Source organism: Vulpes lagopus, chromosome 19, assembly GCF_018345385.1.
Source record: "Vulpes lagopus strain Blue_001 chromosome 19, ASM1834538v1, whole genome shotgun sequence".
Lineage (NCBI taxonomy): Eukaryota > Metazoa > Chordata > Mammalia > Carnivora > Canidae > Vulpes > Vulpes lagopus.
The window spans coordinates 32,562,894-32,586,008 of NC_054842.1; the positions used below are offsets into that span (position 1 = coordinate 32,562,894).

The window sequence follows — 23,115 nt, forward strand, 5'->3', positions numbered from 1 at the left end:
GAGAAGGGGATGGAGAAGGCTCCCAGATAATTCATCTGGGATAGGAACTAAGCAGTAAAACCGGCCACATAAAAGATACTCAGTGACTGCTTATAGGCTGGCTGGCTGGCTGGCTGGCTGGATGATGGATAAATGGATAAGGTTATTATGAAGGCTCAGAGCCTGAGAGTTTTCTAGAAAGAAGTAATAGCCTGATCAGAATTGAAGAGGCAAAAAAGTAACTGGTATGCTCATTGGGTAGTGAACAGAATAATTTGGCTGATGTTGGGAAGGGGTGTGCTGGCCAGTAAAATCATGCTCTGTTAGTCCTCGAAAGGCCCTGTTATCAGACGAATTGTATTCCCCCCAATAAAAGATACATTGGAGCCCCTACCCCATAACTGGTGAATGTGACCTTATTTGGAAATAGGGTCTTTGCAGATATAATCAAGTTAAGATAAGGTCATACTAGATGAGGGTGGACCTTAAAACCAATCATCAGCATCCTTATTAGATGCAGAAAATTTAGACAGATGCACACAGGGTAAAGATGTCCATGTGATGACAGAGGTAGAGACTGGAGAGATGAATTGACAAGCAAAGAAAAGGCAGGGGTTGCCAGCAGATACCACAAGCTAGAAAAGGCAAGGAAGGATTGTCTCCTGCCGATTTCAGAGGGAGATTGGCCCTGCCAATGCCTTGATTTTAGACTTCCAGGCTGCAGAACTGTGAGACAATAAATTTCTATTGTTTTAAGCCACTCAGTTTATAATACTATGTTACAGCAGCCCTAGCAAGCTCATGTGAATCCTAAGAGACCAACTCTACCCCTATCACTGCACAGGTGGGCAATCAGACGAGAAAGGATGGAATGTAGTACACAACATGGAAGGTCTTGGATATACATCTGGAACTTACCCACAGTCAGGAGAACCTTACTGCATGATAATTAAGGAAAAGCTAAACAAACAAACAAACAAAACAAACATATTATAATCCCTGTTTGCTAAATTCATGAAGTGGTGGTACATCTTTGCAGGAGCACTGCCTTCAAAGACCTATGGCCTAAGGGGTTATGCAACAGGGACTTCTCAAATTCTGAAAGCTCTGACCAGCCCTGAGATTCCAGAAGTCTTTGCAAACCTTTTTCTAGTTCTTCAGGAGTCCTACCATTGGTAGACAAGTTGATTTGGAGGGTGGAAGTGCCTGTCCTGTGCACTGACCTAACAGGGCCTTCTAACAGGGCTTGGCCTATGAGCCCTCCATGGAGCAGAGCCGCCTTACAAAAAGAGGTCTGTGGGTCTAGCAAATCTCTCTAAGGTGAGGTGTTTCTCCTGGAAAGGGAATGTAGGCCCTTCAACCCAGCCCTCTAAGAGCACACAGAAGGAAGAGTGATTTTCTAAAGACCCCAGTAGCTCAAAACCAGCACTATCAAGACTGAGCATATTGCACTTCCTCTGAGAAAGCAGAATTCCAAATCCAAAAGCAGCCAAGACCCTCTCACCCGGTACAGTTTACAGATCCAGGGGTTAAAAAAAAGAGAGTAGGAGTATGAGGGAGAGAAAAGAAGAGAGAGCGGAGTGAGGAGGGAAGACCAGGAGGACACCTGATCAAAGGCCACTGGCGAACTCACTTGGCAGATCGTCTAGCTGCAGGGAAACAGGCAGGGAGGATTTTAGAGGTGAAGATTTTATTTTAATCCTCCCACAAAAGCATTCAACTAAACCCTTTCCCTGGGAGAGAGTGAGAGAATAAGAAATAGGAAGAGAAGATTCTCTGTGAAAAGATCCACGTAGACCTCCACTAATGTTGCTCACTTAGAGAACACATGCCATCTGGGTGTTTGATAAAAAGAAAACTAAGGAAGGGTCCAAAACCGTGGATCCGGCTCGTGAATTGCAAGCTGCCTGCCTCTCCTCGTGGCCAGCTCTCTGCTTTGTTGGAGGCAGATAGTTATTTTCTTGGTCAGCGTTGGCTAGGTTCTCAGAGTGACCTGTCAGGGCTTCGTTTTTTTGGTTTTTTTGTTTTGTTTTGTTTTTTCTTGTGGCCAAGGAGCTGAGCAGTGGGGAGGGGAGAGGTGAGGTGACCCAGCTGACCAGAGCAAGGCTGACCTTCTATTCATTTATCATGTGAGAATTCACCCCTAAAATGCAAAGCCTCAACCCTCCTGTGCCTGGGGCTGGCCCCGTAGCTTCATATCTTGCTGCTCCATGCCAGATGGGTCAAAGGTGCCTGCTTTTGTCCACACATGTTTTCTGACTTCATGTCTAGCAGAGGTGCTTATTCTGGGCACACACCCCAGGACTCTGAGCCATGACTTAGGAGTGGCCATGGGGCTTGACTTGAAGCTCCAGAATGCTTTTAAACTTCTCTGGAAAGAAATTCGGCCTACCCCAGGGATATAGAAGATGGCAGGAAATCTGGGTGGACTCCACCCCAAAGTGCCAACCAATGTGAGTCCATGTGCCTTTAAAACCAACACCACCAATCAAATGGTCTTAAATGGCTCTGATATTTTACCCTGAGCAATTGAAAGTGCAGAAGTTTGGCCAGGAAATGCTGGAGTAGAAGAGGGAGTGGGTGGGTAGAAGGAAGGGGAAGGGGAGGCCCTAATAGGGGGAGGGGCCAGTGTACCTCCTAAATTACTTTTTTTCCTATTATACAACATGGTTCTATTATCTTAAAATGATAATTAGTATTCTACAGTAATTCTCAGTATTAGAAAATTATTTTAGTAAGTAAATAAGACACTATCACTTACAATCCATTATTCAGGGGTTTTTTGGTTGCTTGTATTGGCCTTTGATTCCCATTATCCTACCAGTAATCATTATCTTCAATACAAACACACTAAAGTCATCCTTTCCTGGCTTTATTTTTCAGTTTTTTCATCAAATTTCAAATCATATAGCGTAACTCGGTCCAGTAGCTCTAATGACAATTTCAATGCATAGGACTTCACTGCAGATAATTCTGAAGGGTGCTCCCCTCTGCAGTAATAAGGACAAGGATGAATTTTGAGCCAGAAAACGTGGCTTGGGTCCTCCTCTGCCAATTATTAACTTGGGGTAAGCCTCTCTGAGGCTCCATTTCATTATCCATCAAATGGGAATAGTAAAGGGATCCCTGGGTGGCGCAGTGGTTTAGCGCCTGCCTTTGGCCCAGGGCGCGATCCTGGAGACCCGGGATCGAATCCCACGTCGGGCTCCTGGTGCATGGAGCCTCCTTCTCCCTCTGCCTGTGTCTCTGCCTCTCTCTCTCTCTCTCTCTCTCACTGTGTGCCTATCATAAATAAATAAAAATTAAAAAAAAATTTTAAAAATGGGAATAGTAAAAAAAAGGTAAAAAAATGAGAATAGTATATTATACATGGTCTATATCACGTTATTGTAAAGATCAAAGGAAAAATATCGTGTTGAAGGTGATTTAATAAATTTCTAAAACCCTATAAAATATAACAAAATAAAGTTACCATAAAAGCTGATGAAATAGAGTAAGTCATTCTTAATCTCTGTAAAATACATTTTTTTCTCTAATTGGGGGAGAGGAGCGTGTTTGTTCCAATGACACATGATGTGCCAAATATAATTATCAGTGTAGGAACTAGTTCCATTCAGTAACACAAGTGGCAGATCTTAATCTAGCAACTAACCAATGCAATGTAAAGAACAGAAATTTGGACAGCAGTGCTATCGAAGCCCCTTGGCTCGGCTATTAACACATTGTGTAACCTGCATGAGATATTTACTTCAAGAGCCTCAGCTTCCTTACCTGTAAAATGGGGATTAAAACCTAGGTCTCAGGGTAGCTCGGGTGGCTCAGCAGTTTAGTGCCTGCCTTCGGCCGAGGGCCTGTCCTGATCCTGGAGACCTGGGATGGAGTCCCATGTCGGGCTCCCTGCATGGAGCCTGCTCCTCCCTCTGCCTGTGTCTCTGCCTCTGTGTGTGTGTGTTTTGTCTCATGAATAAATAAATAAAATCTTTTTTAAAAAAATCTGGGTTTCAGTATGATTGTGAAAGCTGGAGGATATTAAATATGTAAAGTGCCCAGCAGAGCAGTTGGTGGCCAGTGGATACTTGACAAATGCCCATCTGCTCTCACCAACTCAGGTGCCTCATAAAAATGGGAGTGGAAACATAGCCTGTTCTGTTATAGTGCCTATTCCTCAGTGCAAACTCCCTCATTCGGTGACCAGCAAACGGGGGGAGGATGTCAGCATAATGGGGAAGTCCTATGGTTTCTTCTAATCTTGACTCAGGATATTTATGTCTTTTTTTAAAGATTTTATTTAGTTCTTGGAGAGAGAGAGAGAGAGAGAGAGAGAGAGGGAGAGTGAGTAAGCAGGGGAAGGGGTAGAGGGAGAGGGAGAGAATCTTAAGTAGAGTCCATGCTGAGGGAGGAGGCCCACATGGAGCTCCATCTCAGACCCTGAGATCTTGACCAGAGCCAAAATGAAAAGTCAGAGGCTCAATCTGAGCCACCCAAGCACCCCACAGGGTACTTATATCTTAGAGCAATCAGAGACAAGTTTTCTTACAAGGAAAGAGAGAGCCTTAGCATAATAAGAAGAGCTTAAGTGAAAAAAAAAAAAAAAAAAAAAAAAAAGAACCTTGACAGAAAGATCTTTCTTTTGTGCAAATAGTAGTTTCATGGTTTCCAGAACTGCTGTATTTTCCACTCTTGTTACCTGGTGAATCTGAAGATGTGGAAACTGAAATATTTTCCTTTGTGTTAAATTTTAATTTGGGGGCAAAGAAATCTACCCTCTGGATCAGATTCGTAATTTTGATGGAACTGATCTCCTTGAGATGTGACCGCTGCACCCCCACCCACCCAGCCACTCCGCAAGGACCTCTGTCCCCTATGAGGAAACACAAAATCCAGGGCTTAGGCTGTAGAAGCAAGGACGGATAGGCTGGTGCAAAGGCAGGTCGTAATTTACCCATGCTGCTATTTCTTTATTAGGAGTGTCGTGTTTTTGTTACATTTTGAATGGTCGTCTCCAAATGTAATTTTTTCTGATAGGCTGTGTTATTTTATTGTGTCAGTTGGCAGAAAATGAGGGTTTTTTTGTTTGTTTGTTTTTGTTTTTGTTTTTTTTTCAAAATGTATATATGACATTGTAACAGAAAAGCCTGGATTAGGATATTAGAATCTATTCAGTCAGTTTCAGGAAGCATGAGCTGCATTTAGGTGTGATCCATACTTGAACCATCAACAGGCCTAGCCATCTGAGACAGGGAAAACTCTTAGGGTCCTTCACAAAATCAAAATTAAAACAATTATGTTCTTACGTATAGGTGAATTAAAGGCAAGGAAAACAATTGTGATGTCACCTCTTGTACATGAGTCTGCAGAAAGCCTCTCTACTCCTGTGGCCAGTGCTCTTCCCTCCATGTCCTGTATTAATAGGGATTTTTCAAGACTTTCATCTCATTTCCAATCGTGTAGCATTACTCGGTCTGAAAGGTCCATTGACAGGCAGTTCAGTGTATAGGACTTCATAGTAAGTAATTATGAAGGGTGGTCAGGGACCCTGCTGGGTGATGGAGACACACAGCTGGGCTCCAGACCACTACTCTGCTTCAACCATGGCAGCTTCTGTTTTATCAATTTTAGATTCTGAGCTTTTACCAAGCTTTCCTTTCAAACAAGTGTTTTGCCACTACACGTAAAGTATTTGGAAAGTATAGGCAATCAATTGTGATGATAATAGGTTATTTTATGTGGTCAATATCTCTGTCCCTAATCACACTTGTTCCAGGCCTTCCAGAGAGTCTACAGGCCATGCTAAATATTGGTCTTTGAAGAAGATCCCAGGGAAATTGTATTACATTTTAGGAGCTTCCAAGCTAGGATGCTGCCCATATTACTTTTTTTTTTTTTTTTTTTTTTTTACTGTCTGCCTTGAAACCACGATAGAAATGTCTTGGGACTCTCCTCTCTGGCTTCTCTATAAGAACAACTTCAAATGAAATGCCAGTTTGGTCCGAGAACTCCTCTAGATACCCAATCAACTGAGAAGGAGATTTTTCAAACTTTTTATATGAGTAAGAATTCCAAACAATGGCTATGATCTCAATTTGTTAAAACTAATCTCTCCTAGAAGTGAATGCCCTCCAGGTCCTGCAGTCTAAGGTCAGGTCTTGCAATTGGCTGTTCTTCTTCAATCTGGAACAATTCCACTGTCTTTCTTTGTCTTTCATGACATTGACTTTTTTTTAGGAACACAGTCACTTTTTTTTTTTTCATTAATAGAACGATCTTCCTTTGGGGTTTTTCTGGTATTCCTCATAATTAGTTTCAGGTTCTACATTCTTGGCTATAATCCTACATAAGTGATGTTGTATATTTCCTAGGTTGTCATTCCTCAAGACATACGAGGTCCATGTGCCCTTCATTGGCGCCATGAATTTTGATCACCTGGTCAAGGTTTTGTCCAACTTCTCCACTGTGTATTTGCATACTGTATATATTACATTTTTCCCCCTGTGATAACTGATAAGCAATCTGTGGGAAGAAAGGCTGTGCAAACATCCTGCTCTTTGTAGAAATCTCCCCCCCTAGTTTTAGCATCCATTGATGATTCTTATCTGAACCAATCTTTATTATTATGCTACAGAATGATGTTTTTCAACCCTAGCCACCATGTTATATTTGTCATTGATATTTTGGATGGTAGTTCCATAATCTGATTAAATGTTCCAAATGTTCCTTTACTCTGCTTGGAAAGTCAGCTGAATAACATTCTGAGGATCACATTCTCTTTGATTTTTGCCTGGGAAAGTTTTGGAATGACCTTTGGCTAAAAACATTAAGATTCTCATCTGTTCCCAATTCCTGTCTTAGGCTGTTGACTTGCAGACCTGGTCTTGTTCCATCACTATCCACTCTGCCCACATCTTTGATGTGAACACTCTAATTTACTTGAGGGGGGCAAAAGAAGGGGGAAACAGACAAGCGCCTCTCTGCCCACAAATATGCCAGCTTATTAATTCCTACTTCTCTGCCCTCATCCCTCTCGGCTCCAGGGATAGGAAGTCCTGCCCTTCACTTATCTAATCCTACCCATCCTTTGCCATAGGCAGGAAAATACAGCCTTGAAGGGCCCAGAAATGTGAAAGTCTTAAAGGCCTTGGGAAATATTGAAATGTTCCTACAGGGTGTAGAGCCTCCAGGAGGTTCTCCAACAAGACCAGATGAGAAGGCATCTCGTTATCTCATGCACAAAAGCAGTAGTATATCTTGGGAACCTTCTAGGACTTCTCTTGACTTGTGGTTGAGTATTATCTCCTGAACCATTTGGGCTCCCACAGAATGGTGAATATGGGTTTTAGGCCTTGCGAGACCATGGATCTGGTGGAAATGGTAACTAGGAGGAGTGTGGTTCACAATTTACCCGCCCCCAGATAAAATGGATTCTGAACCCTCTGAAAAGGGGGTGTTTTGGACTTCAGCAGGAGGTGCTACTGTGACTGTCACAATTATAGAAAATTCTAGAACAGAGACCACATAGTCCTAGACAGAGCTTCAAGGCTATGGCAAGGTTAGGAAAGCCCCAAGTCCAGTGAGTGGGGCTGGTGGTGACAGCCACTAAGAGCCACAGAGAAAGGTTCAAGTACAGGGTTGGAGGAGCAAACACTGAGGGGTCTCTTTTCCCACTGTGAAGAACTCAACTGCCTTTGGGACAGCCATATGGTAAATTTATTCACAGGCAAGGAGGCAAAGACCAGGGATCTAGACCCACCAGGTTGGGGGCAATTAGGTCTAGGAATGTGGAAACAACCCCAGGAGTTGGTTTTCTAAGGAATGCGGGAATGGAGTGTAAATCCTAAAGCATATCAGAAAATAGATCGGTCGGTCACCAGTGAAAGGACAGAGTAGATGCCTGCAGCATTGGCTGAAGTCCACATCAAGCTGGAGACCCCAGCACACCTCAAGCAAGGCTTCTGGCCAGCAGACCTATGCATACCAACAGCATCGAGGCCAAAGGGTGAGGGATTAGAACAACCATGGGCGCCTGGACCCAAGGCCGGCCTCTGCTGTGCCCTCAACGTTGCTCTCCCAAACTGCACCTGGTTGTGTGTCAGTACCCACCCCCCCAGCCACTGGTCAGTTACTCCCCTAAGCCTCTGCCACACTCCTCAAGTTCTACCCAGCCGGGCATTCTTCTCTCCTCGCCACTGGCCTGGCTTCCTCTTTTATCATAGTATCCCCAGGCTTGTGTGTGCTGCTCAGTAACTGTTTGTGAAGTGAATTAAGAAATTAGGGACGCCTGGGTGGCTCAGCGGTTGAGCATCTGCCTTCAGCTCAGGACATCATCCTGCGGTCCCAGCATCAAGTCCCACATCGGGCGCCCTGCATGGAGCCTGCTTCTCTCTCTGCCTGTGTCTCTGCCTCTCTCTCTCTCTCTCTCTCTCTCTCTGTGTGTGTGTGTGTGTGTGTGTGTGTGTATGTGTCTCTCATGAATAAATAAATAAAATCTTTTTTTAAAAAAAGAAGTTAACAAATGACCATGTGTCTCTGGTGACCTGAGATACCAAGTAGGAAAGTGGTATACCCAGGGGCTGCAATCAGGGAGCAATATGGTGGGCATGGCAGCTGGGTGCTTCACAGTGGGAAGAAGAGACCCCTCTGTCTCTACTCCTCCAACCCTGGACTTAAAAGCCTTTCTCTCTGGCTCTTAGTGGCTGTTATCACCAGCTCCACTCACCAGACCTTTGGCTATCATGACCTCACTCCTTCCACCCACACCTAGGGGAGGACTGATCCCAGACCAGCCAGAGAGAAGGGAACTTATAGTCCAACTTGGGAGGTCAGCCTATCCAAAGAAAGAAGTTTCTAGAATGCCTTTCTTCAAAGATTTTATTTAATTTTTCATGAGAGACAGAGAGAGAGAGAGAGAGGCAGAGATATAGGCAGAGGGAGACGCAGGCTCCCTTTGGGGAGCCCAATGTGGGACTCGATTCCAGGATCCCAGGATCATGCCCCGAGCCAAAGGCAGACGCTCAACCACTGAGCCACCCAGGCATCCCACCTTATTTTTTTAATGTTATTCTGGTTTTATGTATAAAAGCAATGCTCAAAAACATCATAAAATAAAAGTGTGTTTAAATCACAAAGTGAAACAGACTTTCTATCCCCAATTCCTGAAAGTCACTGTCAGTAATAGTTTGGTGTGGGTGTATCTTTTGTGGTCTCCAAAATGGTCTCATTCATACATGCCACCTCTTCGTCCACTTGCTCTGTTACTTAAGAGTATGTCATGAACATGACCTTTTCCTCTCTTAGTACCTTACTTCATGCCTTTGGAGACTTCGCTGCTGCCCTTGTCGGTGTCTCAGGCATCCTTTGTATGAAGGAACAGTGGAGACTAACTAGCTCTCTTTGGATGGTCATCCTGGTAGCTTCTGATGTTGTATCACTTCAAACAGAGCTTCAGTGACTGTTCTTACATGGATGTCTCTGCACCCTCATATGGATATCTCTGTACAATAAATTCTAAGAACAGAGATCCCTGGGATATAGAATTTTCACATTTTGCATTTTTAAAATACTTTCGACCTTAAATAAGAATAAGAATAAGACTAATACACTCATACCTTTTTTTCCCAGATTCTTTACCTATTATTATCACTTCACCTCCATTTCTTTATCATTTGCCTGCTCCCCCTCCAAAAAATAAACTTTTATTTTCCTAAATTCTTGAAAGAAATGTTGGATACCTTATGGCCCCACGTCCCCATATACTTCAGTGTGTACTTCTGCATTTCCTGAGAACAGGAACATCCTCTTACATAACTATAGTATAGCTGTCAACTTCAGTCATTTGATATGGATAAAATGCCTGACTCTCTGTATTCTAATTTTGTTAACTGACCCCAAAATGTCCTTTTAAGTACCTTTTCCACCTAGTACAGCATCCAGTCTCATATCAGATGTTGCATTTTGTTGTCATGTTTATTTAGTCCTTTTTAACCTGGAGTATTTTCACAGCCTTCTTTTGTTTTTATGATATTGATATTTTAAAATAATACCATCTTTTTAAAAAACATAACTAAAATCTTCCTCATTTTCAGTTTGATTAGACCCGGGTTACGCATTATACATTACATAACTGATGATGTGTCCTTGTCAGAATATCACATCTGGAGGCACATGATGTTCATCTGCCCCTCGTGGTGATGTTAAGAATTGCATATTTAAAGTTTTGGTAGAAAAAGTTTATTTCCCAAAACATTTTGCCACGGTTTGTGGAGTCCTCCCATGTCCCCATTCCCTCCCTCACACTGAGTCCCATCAGTCTTCCTAAATTTTCCTGGCCTGTACACTCACTCTGCTTGTTAATGCTTTGTTTTTACAAACAAAGCAATACATGGTTTTTTTTCCCCTCCCTATTTCACTTTGAAATACACTTTAATATTCTTGTCTCTCAGCAAATGTTCCCCAAACATCAAAAGTGCAGTACACTCACATGGTCTTTTGTATCCCAAAACTCGCTTGGCCTTGGACAGTGGAAACAGTGCAGGTGGGATGGGACCGACCCCTGGCTGAGAGTCAGGGGCTCCACGTTCTGTGAAAGTAAAACAGAAGCCAGTCCTCCGCAAATGGGGACACCCTTCTCCATTTCTCTTTCCTTCCTCTTCCTCGTTCCTGCTATGAGGAAAAGGCAGCGCAGGATTTGGCATGGGAGGACCCAGATTTAAGCTCCCTCTCCACCTTGGATCAAGGGTGGCCCCAGGCTGCCCTCCTCTCCTCACCAGCTCCCAGTGCTTGTAAAATGAGCTTCAGAATACCTGTTCCACATACCTGATGGGTAAGGTACACAGGGAGGAGCTGGCCTCCCTGATGGTCTTTGGGGCTGGTCCCGCCCTCCCTGGCCACCCCTCACCCCCACCAGAAGCAGATGTGTGCCTCACAGAACAGGACTCATGCCTGGAGGCAAGCAGAGCAGCCTCGCTGCACATCTCACACTCTGCTAGCATCAGCCAGCAGCTCCTCATACGCCCCTCTGAGATAATTAAGCATTATTATCCCTATTGGCAGGTGGAGACAGTAAGACAGAGTGGTTAAGTGACTTGGTTATAACTGCTGGGATTGTTTGAGAGAGAAGCCGTGCCAAGAAGGGAGTGTGGTTCAGAAGGCCAGAAGAGCTTAAGCTATTTAATGTGACTGATTATTTTAAAATAGCTGTTGGAGGGTGGAGACAGGAAGAGAGACTAGAAGTGTGGCTAGGGGACATTGGTAAGGCACCCCAAATTACACTGTGCTTAAGGAATATACCCAGTATATCTATTAAAAGGGGTTGCCCTGGACAGTCTGTTAGATGTTTACATCATGTGAAGAGGAGGGAAAGAATCAAAGGCAGTCGTCAACTCATCGAGGGCAATAGAATAGACCCCGCAGGCTTCCCACACGGCCGGACAGAGGTCTCTGAGAGGTCCCTGCAGAGACCAGCCTCGGTCTACAGACCACAGAGAATCGGCAGCCCCAGCCACGCTGCACACCAGGGAGGTGCAGCCCTGCCCCAGGAAGCTTGAGAGTCCTCATGCATGGTGCATCGGGCAGGAATGCAATGCAAGAAGAGCGCGGAGCCTGAGCTCATGGGGGAGGCACAGGGGCAAAGGTGGGATGGCCATCACAGGTTATTGACAGAGACAGGAGCCCCGGGGACAGAGGGACAAGTAGGAAAGCCCCGGGGTCAGTCCTCTTAGGGTGGGCCTGGGCTAAGAGTGGACAGCAGTGAAGCAGTGTGGGTGTGAGTGGGGCTCCGAGAAAAAGCACAGCACTTGCCTTTTTCAGAGGAGCAGTGGATACATAGTGGACATGGCACAGGAAGCAAAAGGTCAATGGCCGGGTGACTGCCTCACCCCTTCCTCAACCTGCCCCTCCTCCGTTCCCTGATCCTCCCCACAACCTTGTCCACCAAAGGACCCAGAGGTTCACGGACCCCCCTCCACCTTGGGAATGGGCAGTTCTTTTCAGCGGTAGGCATGATGGATTCATTCTTGCTTCACCAGGTCCTTGATGAGGACTGGCTCCCTCCCTGCGTCACCAGCAGTCCACCATCTGGGAAGGCCAAGGGCAGAGAATCTGCAGCCCACTGCAGATTCACTCACTCCAGGGGCCTGCTTTTTAGGAGCGTTGAGAGCAAGACCCAGGCTTCTGGGACTGCACCAGGAGAGACCAGGCCCACCCTGTCCCTGAGCCCATTAGCGCTTCAGGATTCCCAGGACAGTGCCCTCTTCAGGGCAGCAGTGGTATGGTTCCCTGGCCTGGCCCAGAGAAGGGAGCAAGACACAGCCTCTTGGCAAGTGAATGAAGGCAGCCAGTGAATTCTTTGGCCCCTGCCTCTCCCCCTTTCTTTTTAATTATAAACTCAATAAGTGCTGTGTGACAAAAATAATAATAATAATGCCTGCCCCCATCTCAGCCATCAGGGGCTATTTCGAGGGTGAGTAGTAAAAGACAGCTGTTTGCCTTGCTGCTAGAGTACAGAGAGACAGCGTCTGTTTGGTTGAACGGGATTTTTTTTTTCCAGCTGGGAAACGTCACCAAGTGGCCTTTCTGTTCTTCACACATGAAACACACACTATCATCCGCATATTTTTAGTTAATTTATGTCCAAATAGGCCTTTCTCTAGCTGCTGGAAAATTATGTTTGGGCTGCAATTACCTTTCGCAGCATCTCACAGAAGGGTTTCAGTGCTCGCAAAGCTCAGGGGAGAGGTAGCAAGGACCCCACTGACTGTAAATCTCTCCATTTGTAGTTATTCAAATCACATATTTTATTACGAGGACAAAATACATTGTGTCATTCATTTTGGAGAAGCAACTAATGCTTCAAGAAAAGCTTTGAAAAACATTCTATTTAGAAACAATTTTGTCTGCAGCCACCAACGCAGTGTGTCTTTCTAGGTTGTCTTTTCTCCCAGCCCTTTTTCTCTGTTATTTGTGTCATTTGCATGACAAATAAGACCATCCTCTCCAAAAGCTCACCTGTTCCTGCAGCCTGTTTCCCACCTAAAGTTCTAATTCTCTGTATGTTGCATCATAATCCTTAGCATGGTAATAAATTACAGTGTCACCATCAAGATTGTGGCTTCTGGAAAGAAATAAGCAGCAGGGCCAGATGAACTCTCTCAGAAGATGGAGAGACTGTTTTCATGCAAATTCCTGGCATCCTGGGGAACTAGGAACAGCCTCTTTATTATATAGACTCGATTGCAATTCCGCAGCCAGAAGCCATTTCCACTGGCTGTTAGAAGCTGGTAACACTCAAGAAAGATAACCTTTTAGGCAGAACCTGCTTTTCCTTCCTGGCTGATACGGGTCTTATCTGGAAAAATCACTTTGCTGATTAGGTTGGGCGAAATGGGTCAGTGTACTTTCAGAGCGCTTTTGAATAGAGACGTTCGTTCTAATATACTTTCTTAATTTAATGGTTAGAGCCACGTTAGACTTCTCGGTCCAGGGCAGTGGACAGTGACTAGGGAACAGGAGGAGGGTGTGTCCCATCCATGCACCCTGACCGCAGGGCCATCTGTGTCTGAGCTGTCCACAGAGGGCTGCACAGAGCCCCTCTCAGGGACAGAGGCCTCACCTAGGCTGACCAGCTGCACGGTCAGGACGGCCACTGCTCCACAGGGAGTGTCCGAAGGCCACTCCAGAGGGACACTTTCTGTGCAATGGAAACTTCAATTCACCCCACACTTCCCTTTGCCCATAGCTATACTTGGTGGAAACTTTGGTGAAACCAGCTTGCTGCCTTTTTCCCATCATTTTGAGATCTTTTGAGGTTTAGCGCAATGTTGGCAAATACATGCCCTATATATAGCCATTCATTCCCTCACCAGTGGCAGACATCGCTCATCAGTCACGGCCCTCTTCCTTGCTGAGCCCAGATGAAGTCTCGGAATCCTTCTCAACCCAGCCATTAACAATGCCCAGAGTTGGTATTCAAGATAAGACCTCACTCAATCCATGATTTATGCTTGGCGGGTCTATGCCAGTGGTTCTTCAAGTGTGGGAACCACACTGGGAATTTGTTAGAAATGTACATTCTCAAACCCTATCCCCAGAACTGGTAAATTCGAAAGTCTGGATTAGGGTTCTGTGATGTGTATTTTAACAAGACTTCCAGGAGATTCTTATGTACACTCAAATTTAAGAACCACTGTTCCAGGCTGGTGGCTGCATTCTAATGACTGCACATTAGCATCACCTGAAGCATGTTAAAATGTTAAAATCTACCAGCGCTTAGGCTCCATCACAACCAGAGATTCCATATAAATTAGGATACGTGTTGGCATTTAAAAAAAAGAAGGAAGGAAGGAAAGAAGGAAGGAAGGAAGGAAGGAAGGAAGGAAGGAAGGGAGGAAGGAAGGACGGAAGGAAGGGAGGGAGGGAGGAAGGGAGGGAGGAAGGAAGGAAGGACGGCAAGCCTTTTCCAGAGTGATTCCAATGGACAGCCAGGTTGGAGAACCACCAGCCTAGGTTTTCTGGGTATGCCAAGAATGAGGGTATTGATGCTGCCTTCAGCTCTTGCCATACACAGCTAAGATGCAGCTGCCTAGGCCTAGAGTGGCCAAGCTGGGTCTTTGGCCACTCTGGTACAATGAGGATAGATTCTTCCTTGGGCATATCATGCCTCTCCAGCAAGTAGGAGTAGCGACAGTGGCTCCAGCATGGTCATCAGAGCTGCCTTCTGACTGTTGTCCTCATTACCACACCAGTGGAAGGGCCATGGTGCTGCCTCTTGATGTCCTCACCACGCAGCGCTCACATTGCTAAAGGAAGGGCAGTTCTTTCAAGGTGTACACTGGCCTGGGTCTGATCAACAGCGCCAAGGAAATGTCAACAGAGGGGGCCCGAGGTTTACCTGCTGTGCTTCCATCTAAATGGTACAGGTACTCTCACTCCCAAATCCCACTGCCCCCTAGCGGCAGCCCGGGGTAGCTCTGCCACCTGGGAATTCAGCAGCAGTATTTTTAAGCTAGGGCCTGATAAATATTTATATCCTCAGTGTATTAGTTTTCTGTGACTGCTGTTACAAAGTACCACAAACTGCGTGGCTTTAAACAACAGGGATTTATTCTCTCTCTGTTCTGGAAGATAGAAGTCTAAAACCAAGGTGCTGGCTGGATCAAGCTTCCTCCCCGCTCCCAAAGCTCTAGAGAACAATCTCTTCCATGACTTTCTCTTAGTTTCCGGCTATTGCTGTCAATCCTTGGCATTCCTTGGCTTGCAGGTACATCATTCCAATCTCTGCCTCCATCTTCATATGTTATTCCCTCCTGTCCGTCTCTGTGTCTTCACATCGCCTTCTTTGGATACCAGTCATTGGATGTTGGGTCTACCCCCCCATCCAGTATGATCTCATCTTACTTGGTCACATTTTGAAACACTCAATTTCCAAATAAGGTCACATTCACTGGTACAGAAGGTTAGAACTTGAACATATGTCTTTTGAGGGGGGACGGGATACAATCCAACACACACAACTCAATAAATCTCTTTTAATGGTAACAAAAATACATTGAGCGGTTTACACATACAACATGTTGAATCTTCACAACAACTCCAATATGTTTTATATGTTGTAAACCTTTTGGAGAGTTGTTTATTGTGAAATTCAGAGATATTACATGATGCTCTTGGTCATAAACCTATAGCTTCCAGACTTCAAGGGGATTCCTCATGCAGCATGATCCCAATATTTGATGAACAAGTCTTTTATCACCATACTCAGTATTCATGAGTGTCTGGATTCCTGCTATATCCCCACTGAGACTTCATCTCACACAAGATGGCAGAGAAAAGTACTGTAGCAATGCCTCTCGCCCACAGAAGTGTTACTTTTATGGGCATCACTAGGATAAGTAATCAGCAAGGGGAATCGATGTGATGCTCAGACTTTGGCCTGTAAAACTCCACAATTGACTGGGTTTTAGGACCAAAACTATGAGCTGTGCCTGTTTAATCTCACTGTGACAGGAGAGTGAGCTGGCTGGTGGCACTGGGGCTATCCCTTGATCCTCAAGAATGGAGCTGAGGCTCATCACTGACTGCCTCATCTCCGCAGGGATGTGGGGCAGCATGGGTGCTTTAAACAACAGGAATTTATTCTCTCTCTGTTCTGGAAGCTAGAAGTCTAAAACCAAGGTGCTTGTTGCAGTCTGCAACAAGTCTGCAGTCTGCAGGTACTAAAGTACCTGCAGGTACCTAAAGTACCTCTACACTAAGACCCACCACCTGTTGGTCACAGCTGCTGGCAGGTTGACCCTGAAGATGGCTGGGTTAGAATTAATCCACTGCCAAATATCTGCTCTTATTTTGTCAAAGTACACACACATACACACACACACACACACACACACACACACACACACACGTTTTCTAGTTTATCTTATACCAGAGTTAAGGCATGATTATTCTGAAGCAGTGAATTTCAAACTTTTGAAGAATATCTCAACAGCACAACAGTGCAAAGCTTTACAGGAAAGGTCAGTGTATGAAGTCCTGTGGGGAGCCTAGGGCCCTGATGGTGGGGAGATGCTCCTCCCTCCTCTTCCCTTCTCCCTCCTGCACACCCAGCAGTGAGCCATGGGAGCTCTGGGGAAACTGGATCCCTGCAGGATGCAGACTGCTTTCAAGTCCCTGGGGATAGCAGTCACCTGGCATCTTGCAGAAACACTGTGCTGGGGGACAGTGCTCCCTTGAAACCTGGTGTCAGCCTCCCTCTGCCCATGTGGATGCAGATTCCTTCCCAGTGAGCCTCATCTGTTCCTCAACCCCCTGAGAATTCTTCCCTCATGTTATTTCTCATCCAACAGAGCAAACCACTCCTCCTCTGTGCTCCTTCCTCCTTCCTGCTTTGGTGGGAGCCAGTGACTTCTAGAGCATGTTGCAATCAAATGAATGCTTTGGCCTTGGGCCTTCGGGTCCAGACTTCCCTTCCAGTCGGAGGACTGTCCTCACTAACAAACCTCTGTCTGCTGTAACACCATCCCATTAACTTTTCTTCCGTTCTCCCTCCACAGGGCTGGTCACTATACTCTAAATTAATAGCTTTCCTTTCACTCATCCAAAGACAAGCTAAATAATCATCACCGTAGTTACCTCTGAGCATCAGAAGGTAATGCTGATGACGTGATGTTTGAAAAGCTGGGAGGAATAGTTGAAAATCGTGAGGAAGGACAGCACCCAGCCTTGTGCTCCTTGTGCTTTCCCTTCCTTTTGTTCGCCTCAGAGGTCAGCATCTCCTGCTCTCTTGGCTGAGTGGGAGAGCTGGTGTGACAAGCTGTCACCTGTCTGTCCAGGGCGGCTCTTCTGGAAGGCTCTGCTCCCTGCTGGGATTGGAGGGGGGGGGTGGCCGTGACAGGCCAAACTCAGTGTTCAGTGAGGCCCAGCAGCACAAGGTGGCGGGAGGGCTGAGGCGCTTTGCCAGCAGGCCCAGCTCCGCCACTTTACATGCAAGAGGGAGCAACTCAACAGCTGTCACCGGCAGCCCCTGGGGTCTGCTCCAGACTTGGCAGAGAGGACACCTTCAGACTCCCAAACCACCTCTTTGAAATTCAGAAGAGCCACTTCATGTCCCCTCCCCCTCTCTGACACAACCATACACACACAAGATAAGCCCGAACTCGCTTCTCCACAGACCTACACGGCCAAGCTTTCTCTCTGTCTCACACTCTGCTCTCACACATATTGATAAGTACTCACAGAGCCCCATTCTCTCTCTCTCTCTCTCTCTCTCTCTCTCTCTCTCTCTCTGTCTCACACACACACACACACATACACACACACAGGGAGAGTCACATTTCTTCTCTGTCTCACACACACACATACACACAGAGTCACATTCTCTCTCCCATTTACACACACACACACATATATATATATACACAGTCACATTCTTTCTCTCTCTCTCTCTCTCTCTCTCTCTTTCTCATACACACACACACAGACATACTCACATTCATTAAACTCCTGCTCTCTCCTGCCTTACTTAGCCCAGGTATTGTGAGAGATCAGAAACCCCTTCCTTGGGGCCCAGGTGTGGTGTCCACCTCAGTGGTGGACACTGGCACCCAAGTGTTTAATGACTCCTGGTTCACTGGCTGAATTTTCCACCTCTCTTCCCAGCCCCATATGGGCACCTTGTAGATAAAACCAGTGAGCTCATTCCTGTTCTGGAGGATGATGAAAACAAAGCACCCCGGTGCGGCAGAGGTCCAGGCCTGCCCTCCAGGCATTTGTCACGTTGCTGGTATTTGAGCTGAAGATGTCTCCTGCCACGAAGGCCTGCCATCATCCTCGGGGAAATCAGGACTGGCTTCTTTGCAGGAAGCTGGATGTGCACCTGGGGAGATTCGGGCCTGGCAGGGCAGCCGTTACTCCTCCCAGGCTCTGGTCAGGAAACCAGATAGAAATGCACTTTGTTGCTTGCTCCTTTTTCTGTCACTTGCACTCAGATTAACAACTTACACATTTTAAAGGTATTTTTGCCAAAGTCCAACATGCATCTCTGGTGATTGGAACAGATCGTGAGAGCGGTCAGCATAAAAATAGCCTCCTTCGGCGGAGGCATGAGGCAGATGCGGACGGGAGGGGGGAGCCTCATGTATTGTGCAGTCAGAGACCAGGGAGAGGGAAAGGCTGGGGAGGGAGAGCCCGCTACTTGGCAGGAAGATGTGAAAATGAGGATCATGTTTGTTCTAGAGATTGGTGAGCTATGGAGGGCAGTGTTGGCCAGTGCCCCCACTTCACTCCGAGGAGCAGAGTGGCATCGGTCCCCTGCAGAGTGTGCCCTGTGCTTCACCCCCCCCCATTCCCCTTAGGGACTGCCAAGCTGCAGCCACGTTGGGCTCCCCCTTGCAGGTAGTTATCATCCCTACTCCTACCCCAGCGCCTACGCATGTTTTTCCCTGCCTTGACTTCCCTCCTCCCTCCTCTTTGCCTGGTTAACTTTTGCTTGTCCCCTGGGACTGAACATATGGTGAAGTAACAGTTCCCACGGGTGCAACATGTCAGGCCCTGTCCCAAGCACTGTGTGGATAGTAACCCACACCATCCACAATCAGACTACATCGTGTGTGATCATTACCCCCATTTTGCTGATGAGAAAGATTGGCACAGAGAGGTTAGGTAACTTGCCCTAGGTCACATGAGTTGAAAGGGGCAGTACTGGAATCTGGACCCAACCAAAGGCTCTAGGTGCTCTTAACTCCACAGGACGCTGGCCCTCTGGCTACTGCCAGCCACCTTGCCCACCCACTACCTATGTTAGGGAGTCTCCTGGTTGTCACAATGCCCTGTGTCCCCCTGGGCTGCACACTTCTCACTTTCCATCCTGCTAACAACACATTTCAAGTGTCTGTTGTCTGTCTGCCTCCCCATTCCCTATGCAGCCCGAGCGCAGGGACCATGGCTGGCTCATCTCTGGGATACCTTCATCTCAAAAAGGGCTTAGCACAAAGTGATACCCATTGCCTAATGTTGACAGGGCAGATGAATGAATGGATGGCTATCAATCCCTTAGGTACACAAAACAGCCCATGGTCTGGCAGACAAGCTGAAGGCCAAGCAGAGATCCAAGCTGGAAACATCCAGCGTGGGGTTGGAGGGCAAGAAGAGAAGCAGGCATAAAAGCAGAAAGTGTATCTCCAACCTTTAAAGATCAACCAACACTGAGAGGCAGGGAAGGTAGCCAGTGTCCGCAGAAACCTGAGCACCCTTCACCCCAGGGCAGCCCAGGGCTGTCCCCAAGCTGCAGGATGAGGAACACTCTCCACTGCCCCTGCATACAGGTAGAACATGATGAGGAAACTGGGGCAGAAGGCAGCACAGTGTGATCCTGTAGGAAGCCCCCAGGAAGTACTGCCTACCACTTGCCTGTTTTTGCATTTGTTTTGCTTCCTCCTGACTCAGTGCTGTGAGTGTTACAGAGCTGCAGAACGAAGACTGCCATAACTCACATCTCACGGCTCACATGGCCAATCTTGTGTAGTATGGAATTGTATGTTGGGTTGCACATACATTTCCACTCCCTCTCCCACCCACCCCTGCAATGGCCACATGAGGATCAGTGTGCGGGGAACTGGGGACCAACGAAGCTTCAGTACAGCCGTCGCCTCACGGGTGGTGTGCCCACATTCAGTATGAGAGCAGCACGGCCCACAAGGATCCTCCTTGAGCCCCTGTATGCAGGTGCATAAAGGCAGTGCGGACTACCCTGGCTGTCCTGATTCATGAGACAGGAGGGTAGGGGAGCGGAAAGGATGTGCATGCAGAGTTCATTTTCTCCTGCCTTCAACTAGAAACCTGACAGTTGGGCTGACCGGCTTCTCTGTCTTCCAGGGAGGAAAGATCCCCGTGAGATGGACAGCTCCAGAGGCCATTGCCTACCGCAAGTTCACGTCTGCCAGCGATGTCTGGAGCTACGGGATTGTCATGTGGGAAGTCATGTCGTTTGGAGAGAGACCCTACTGGGATATGTCCAACCAAGATGTGAGTGTCAGTGGTACCTGGTTGCCACAAACCCGCATCCAGGGGTTCCCACGGGCAGTGGCATGCCAGATCTTCCTATCTGGTTTCAGCTCAGGGCCTTATAATCTGAACATGGGGTGTCCGGGCATGGAGTGGGGGTGGGGGCAGTGCAAGGACCCCCCTCGGCACCAATGTTGGAGCCAACTGAGGAGTCCAGCATGGAGATATGACAATCCCAATACCCCCAAAGGCCCATATAGGTGCCAGGGCCAATCCAGGAGCCCCGGGTCTGGTTCTGAATGGCTGTGGACAATGAACTAGAGAAGGATAGAGCAGGAGATTCGGCCCTGCTTCAAAGCGCCCAGCCTGCATGTTGTCCCTGTGTACACATCAGGGGGGAGCAATGCTGTCTGTTCTGACAGATGCGCTGTTGGGGGCCATGGGCTGCCATGAGCCAGTTACAGTTTCTCTGTGGCTCACACCTCTTCTTAAAGAGAAGAATGGGAAAGGGCCCTTCTTTCCTGAGAGTCTACTCTTTGGGGGCCTTTGTCACCTATCAGTGAAGGAGGAGCTGAGCAGGCTCCCCAAAGCCAGTCAGGTTCAGATGACCCGCGGGAGTGGGACCCTATCCGAGTGGAGGGGACCACCCCTCCAGGCTGCTTCCAAGGACAGCAAGGGGCGAGCAAGGGAGAAGAAGGATCATCTGAGATGCTTTAAGCAGAGGTGTTCCGGTTGGGACCCTTTGTTTCATAACTACTAAATGGTGAGGAAGACTTTTGAGGATGATGTGCTTTGTTAAGGCCCCGGTTGAAAGTCATATATGGATTTCCACACTGCCTTTGATCCTGTGCTGTTTCCCCGGACCATTCCGCTTTTGTATTTTTAATATCTCCTCTCCCTCTGGAGCTGAGAGGATTGCAAAGCCTGCATTCCTGTTCCACTTACTCTTCCCATCTCCTTGGGGGCAGTTATTACATTTCCCAACCTAGCAGCAGGAAGAGGCAGGGCTATCCCCAGTCCAGATCTGCTCTGCTGGGCAACTAGCTACACCATATACATCTCCATGCTTGGGTGGCTCTGGGGCACTGTTAACTTGAGAAATCTGGCCTCACCAAGCCTTCCGTCCAGCCAGAGAGTTAGAACCGTGTCAGGTGCTCAGAAGAATGAGAAAGGTGGTGGTCTGCGGGCTCAGGAAACATTTCCCGATGGGACTGTGGGGAGGGGCTGGGTCCTGCTGTAGGGGTGTACTCTGCTCCCATGGGCGCAGTGGCATCAGCCCAGGGCAGGTGAAATGGCTGCATCATTAACCAGGCCCCAGGGCCGTGGGTCCCCTCTCATCTATGATTATCCACGCCTCACCTGCACCCCTGTAGCATGTCAGAGCAGTAAATGTCAGAATTGATGTCGAGGCTGCGTTCATGAAATCAACTGCACCCCAGCTGCATCCATCCCGTCAGCTTGAGGAGTAATAAATGTGATTCAGAAACATGGAGGCCCTTCCCTGAGACTTTAATCCTATTAAGAACAATTCAGCACACATAGAATGGATTATGAAACTGTCTGACAGGCAAGATTTGACATTCAAGATATTCTCAGCAAATGAGTTCACCTATGCTGAAAACAAATGGAGCTTCTGCTATTAGACTTCCAGAACTCCCAAATCATTCGCTCAGCAAACACTGGTCACTGCTAAGCACTGCGAGTGTCGGTCGTGCTCTGGGGCGGTCACGGTCCTGCGGCGCATACACCGGGCCGTGGGGACATTTGGAAGGGGCAGGAAGGGAAGGCGTCCCAGGTATCGGATGCTTGAGCTGGGTCTCAAAGGGAAGAGGAACATGTGCCAAGTAGCAGTTTATTCCAGTTGTGCTGTATTTCCCCCATCACACACACACAAAACCCCTAAGCATGGACCCGAGGGTAGTCCTGCTCTGGGTGGAAGGTGGGCACCTGGGGGCACGAGGCCCACTTGGAGATGGCCCGGCTGAGGGAGAGCCAGGCGGACCTGCAACTGCCTGGCTGCAGCCCCACTCGGCGGAAACCACGGAGGTGGTGGCAGTGAAGGATTCTACAGATGACAATTGAACGGCTTTAAGAAAGGGAATTGCAGAGGCAAGTCGGAGTGCTGGTAATTGGGCTTCCGGAGCCCAGGAAGGTCTTTGAACATGTACAGAGAGTTTGTCAGCCAGAGAGAGAACTTGGAAGTTCTGCTGCTTGGATGTGATTGACAGAGATAATGAGAGTGGCAGTGTCTGTGGAGAGGAGCTGCGGTTTTACTGAAACATCAGAGCTCAACTTAACCCCCTCTGCCCTGGTTCCTCCACTGCTCTGAGCTTCTCCACTTCACTCTCCTCTGTGGAAGGGGGAGCAGGGGCCCTCGGACTCACTGATGGGAAAGACGTGTCCGGGGGCAGCCTCTAGCCCACTGAGGACAGGAGGGCCAGGGCAGGGGGCCCCTGCTCATCTCCCAAGAAGCTCCAGTCCCTTCCTCGGAGGCACTGGGGTCAGACCACCTGCCTCTGGCCCCACCCAGTTCTTTCCCCCTAACCCTACTCCCCCACCCCTGCCTTGTCCGGGTACAGGGAAACAAAGGCAGTCCCTCACCACTCCCTGGCCTGGCCCCTTAGGGTCCAGGGCATTGGCTTGTGC

General features: G+C 47.5%; 1 protein-coding gene across 1 annotated transcript in view; it reads left to right on the forward strand.

Annotated features, from left to right (window-relative positions):
• The window catches only part of EPHB1 (EPH receptor B1), a 430,513-nt gene that overhangs the window by 396,659 nt on the left and 10,739 nt on the right, over nucleotides 1–23,115 (forward strand). The window contains exon 13 of the mRNA XM_041733571.1: nucleotides 20,341–20,490. Coding sequence (XP_041589505.1) covers nucleotides 20,341–20,490 — 150 coding nt within the window. The remainder of the gene's footprint in view (nucleotides 1–20,340; nucleotides 20,491–23,115) is intronic.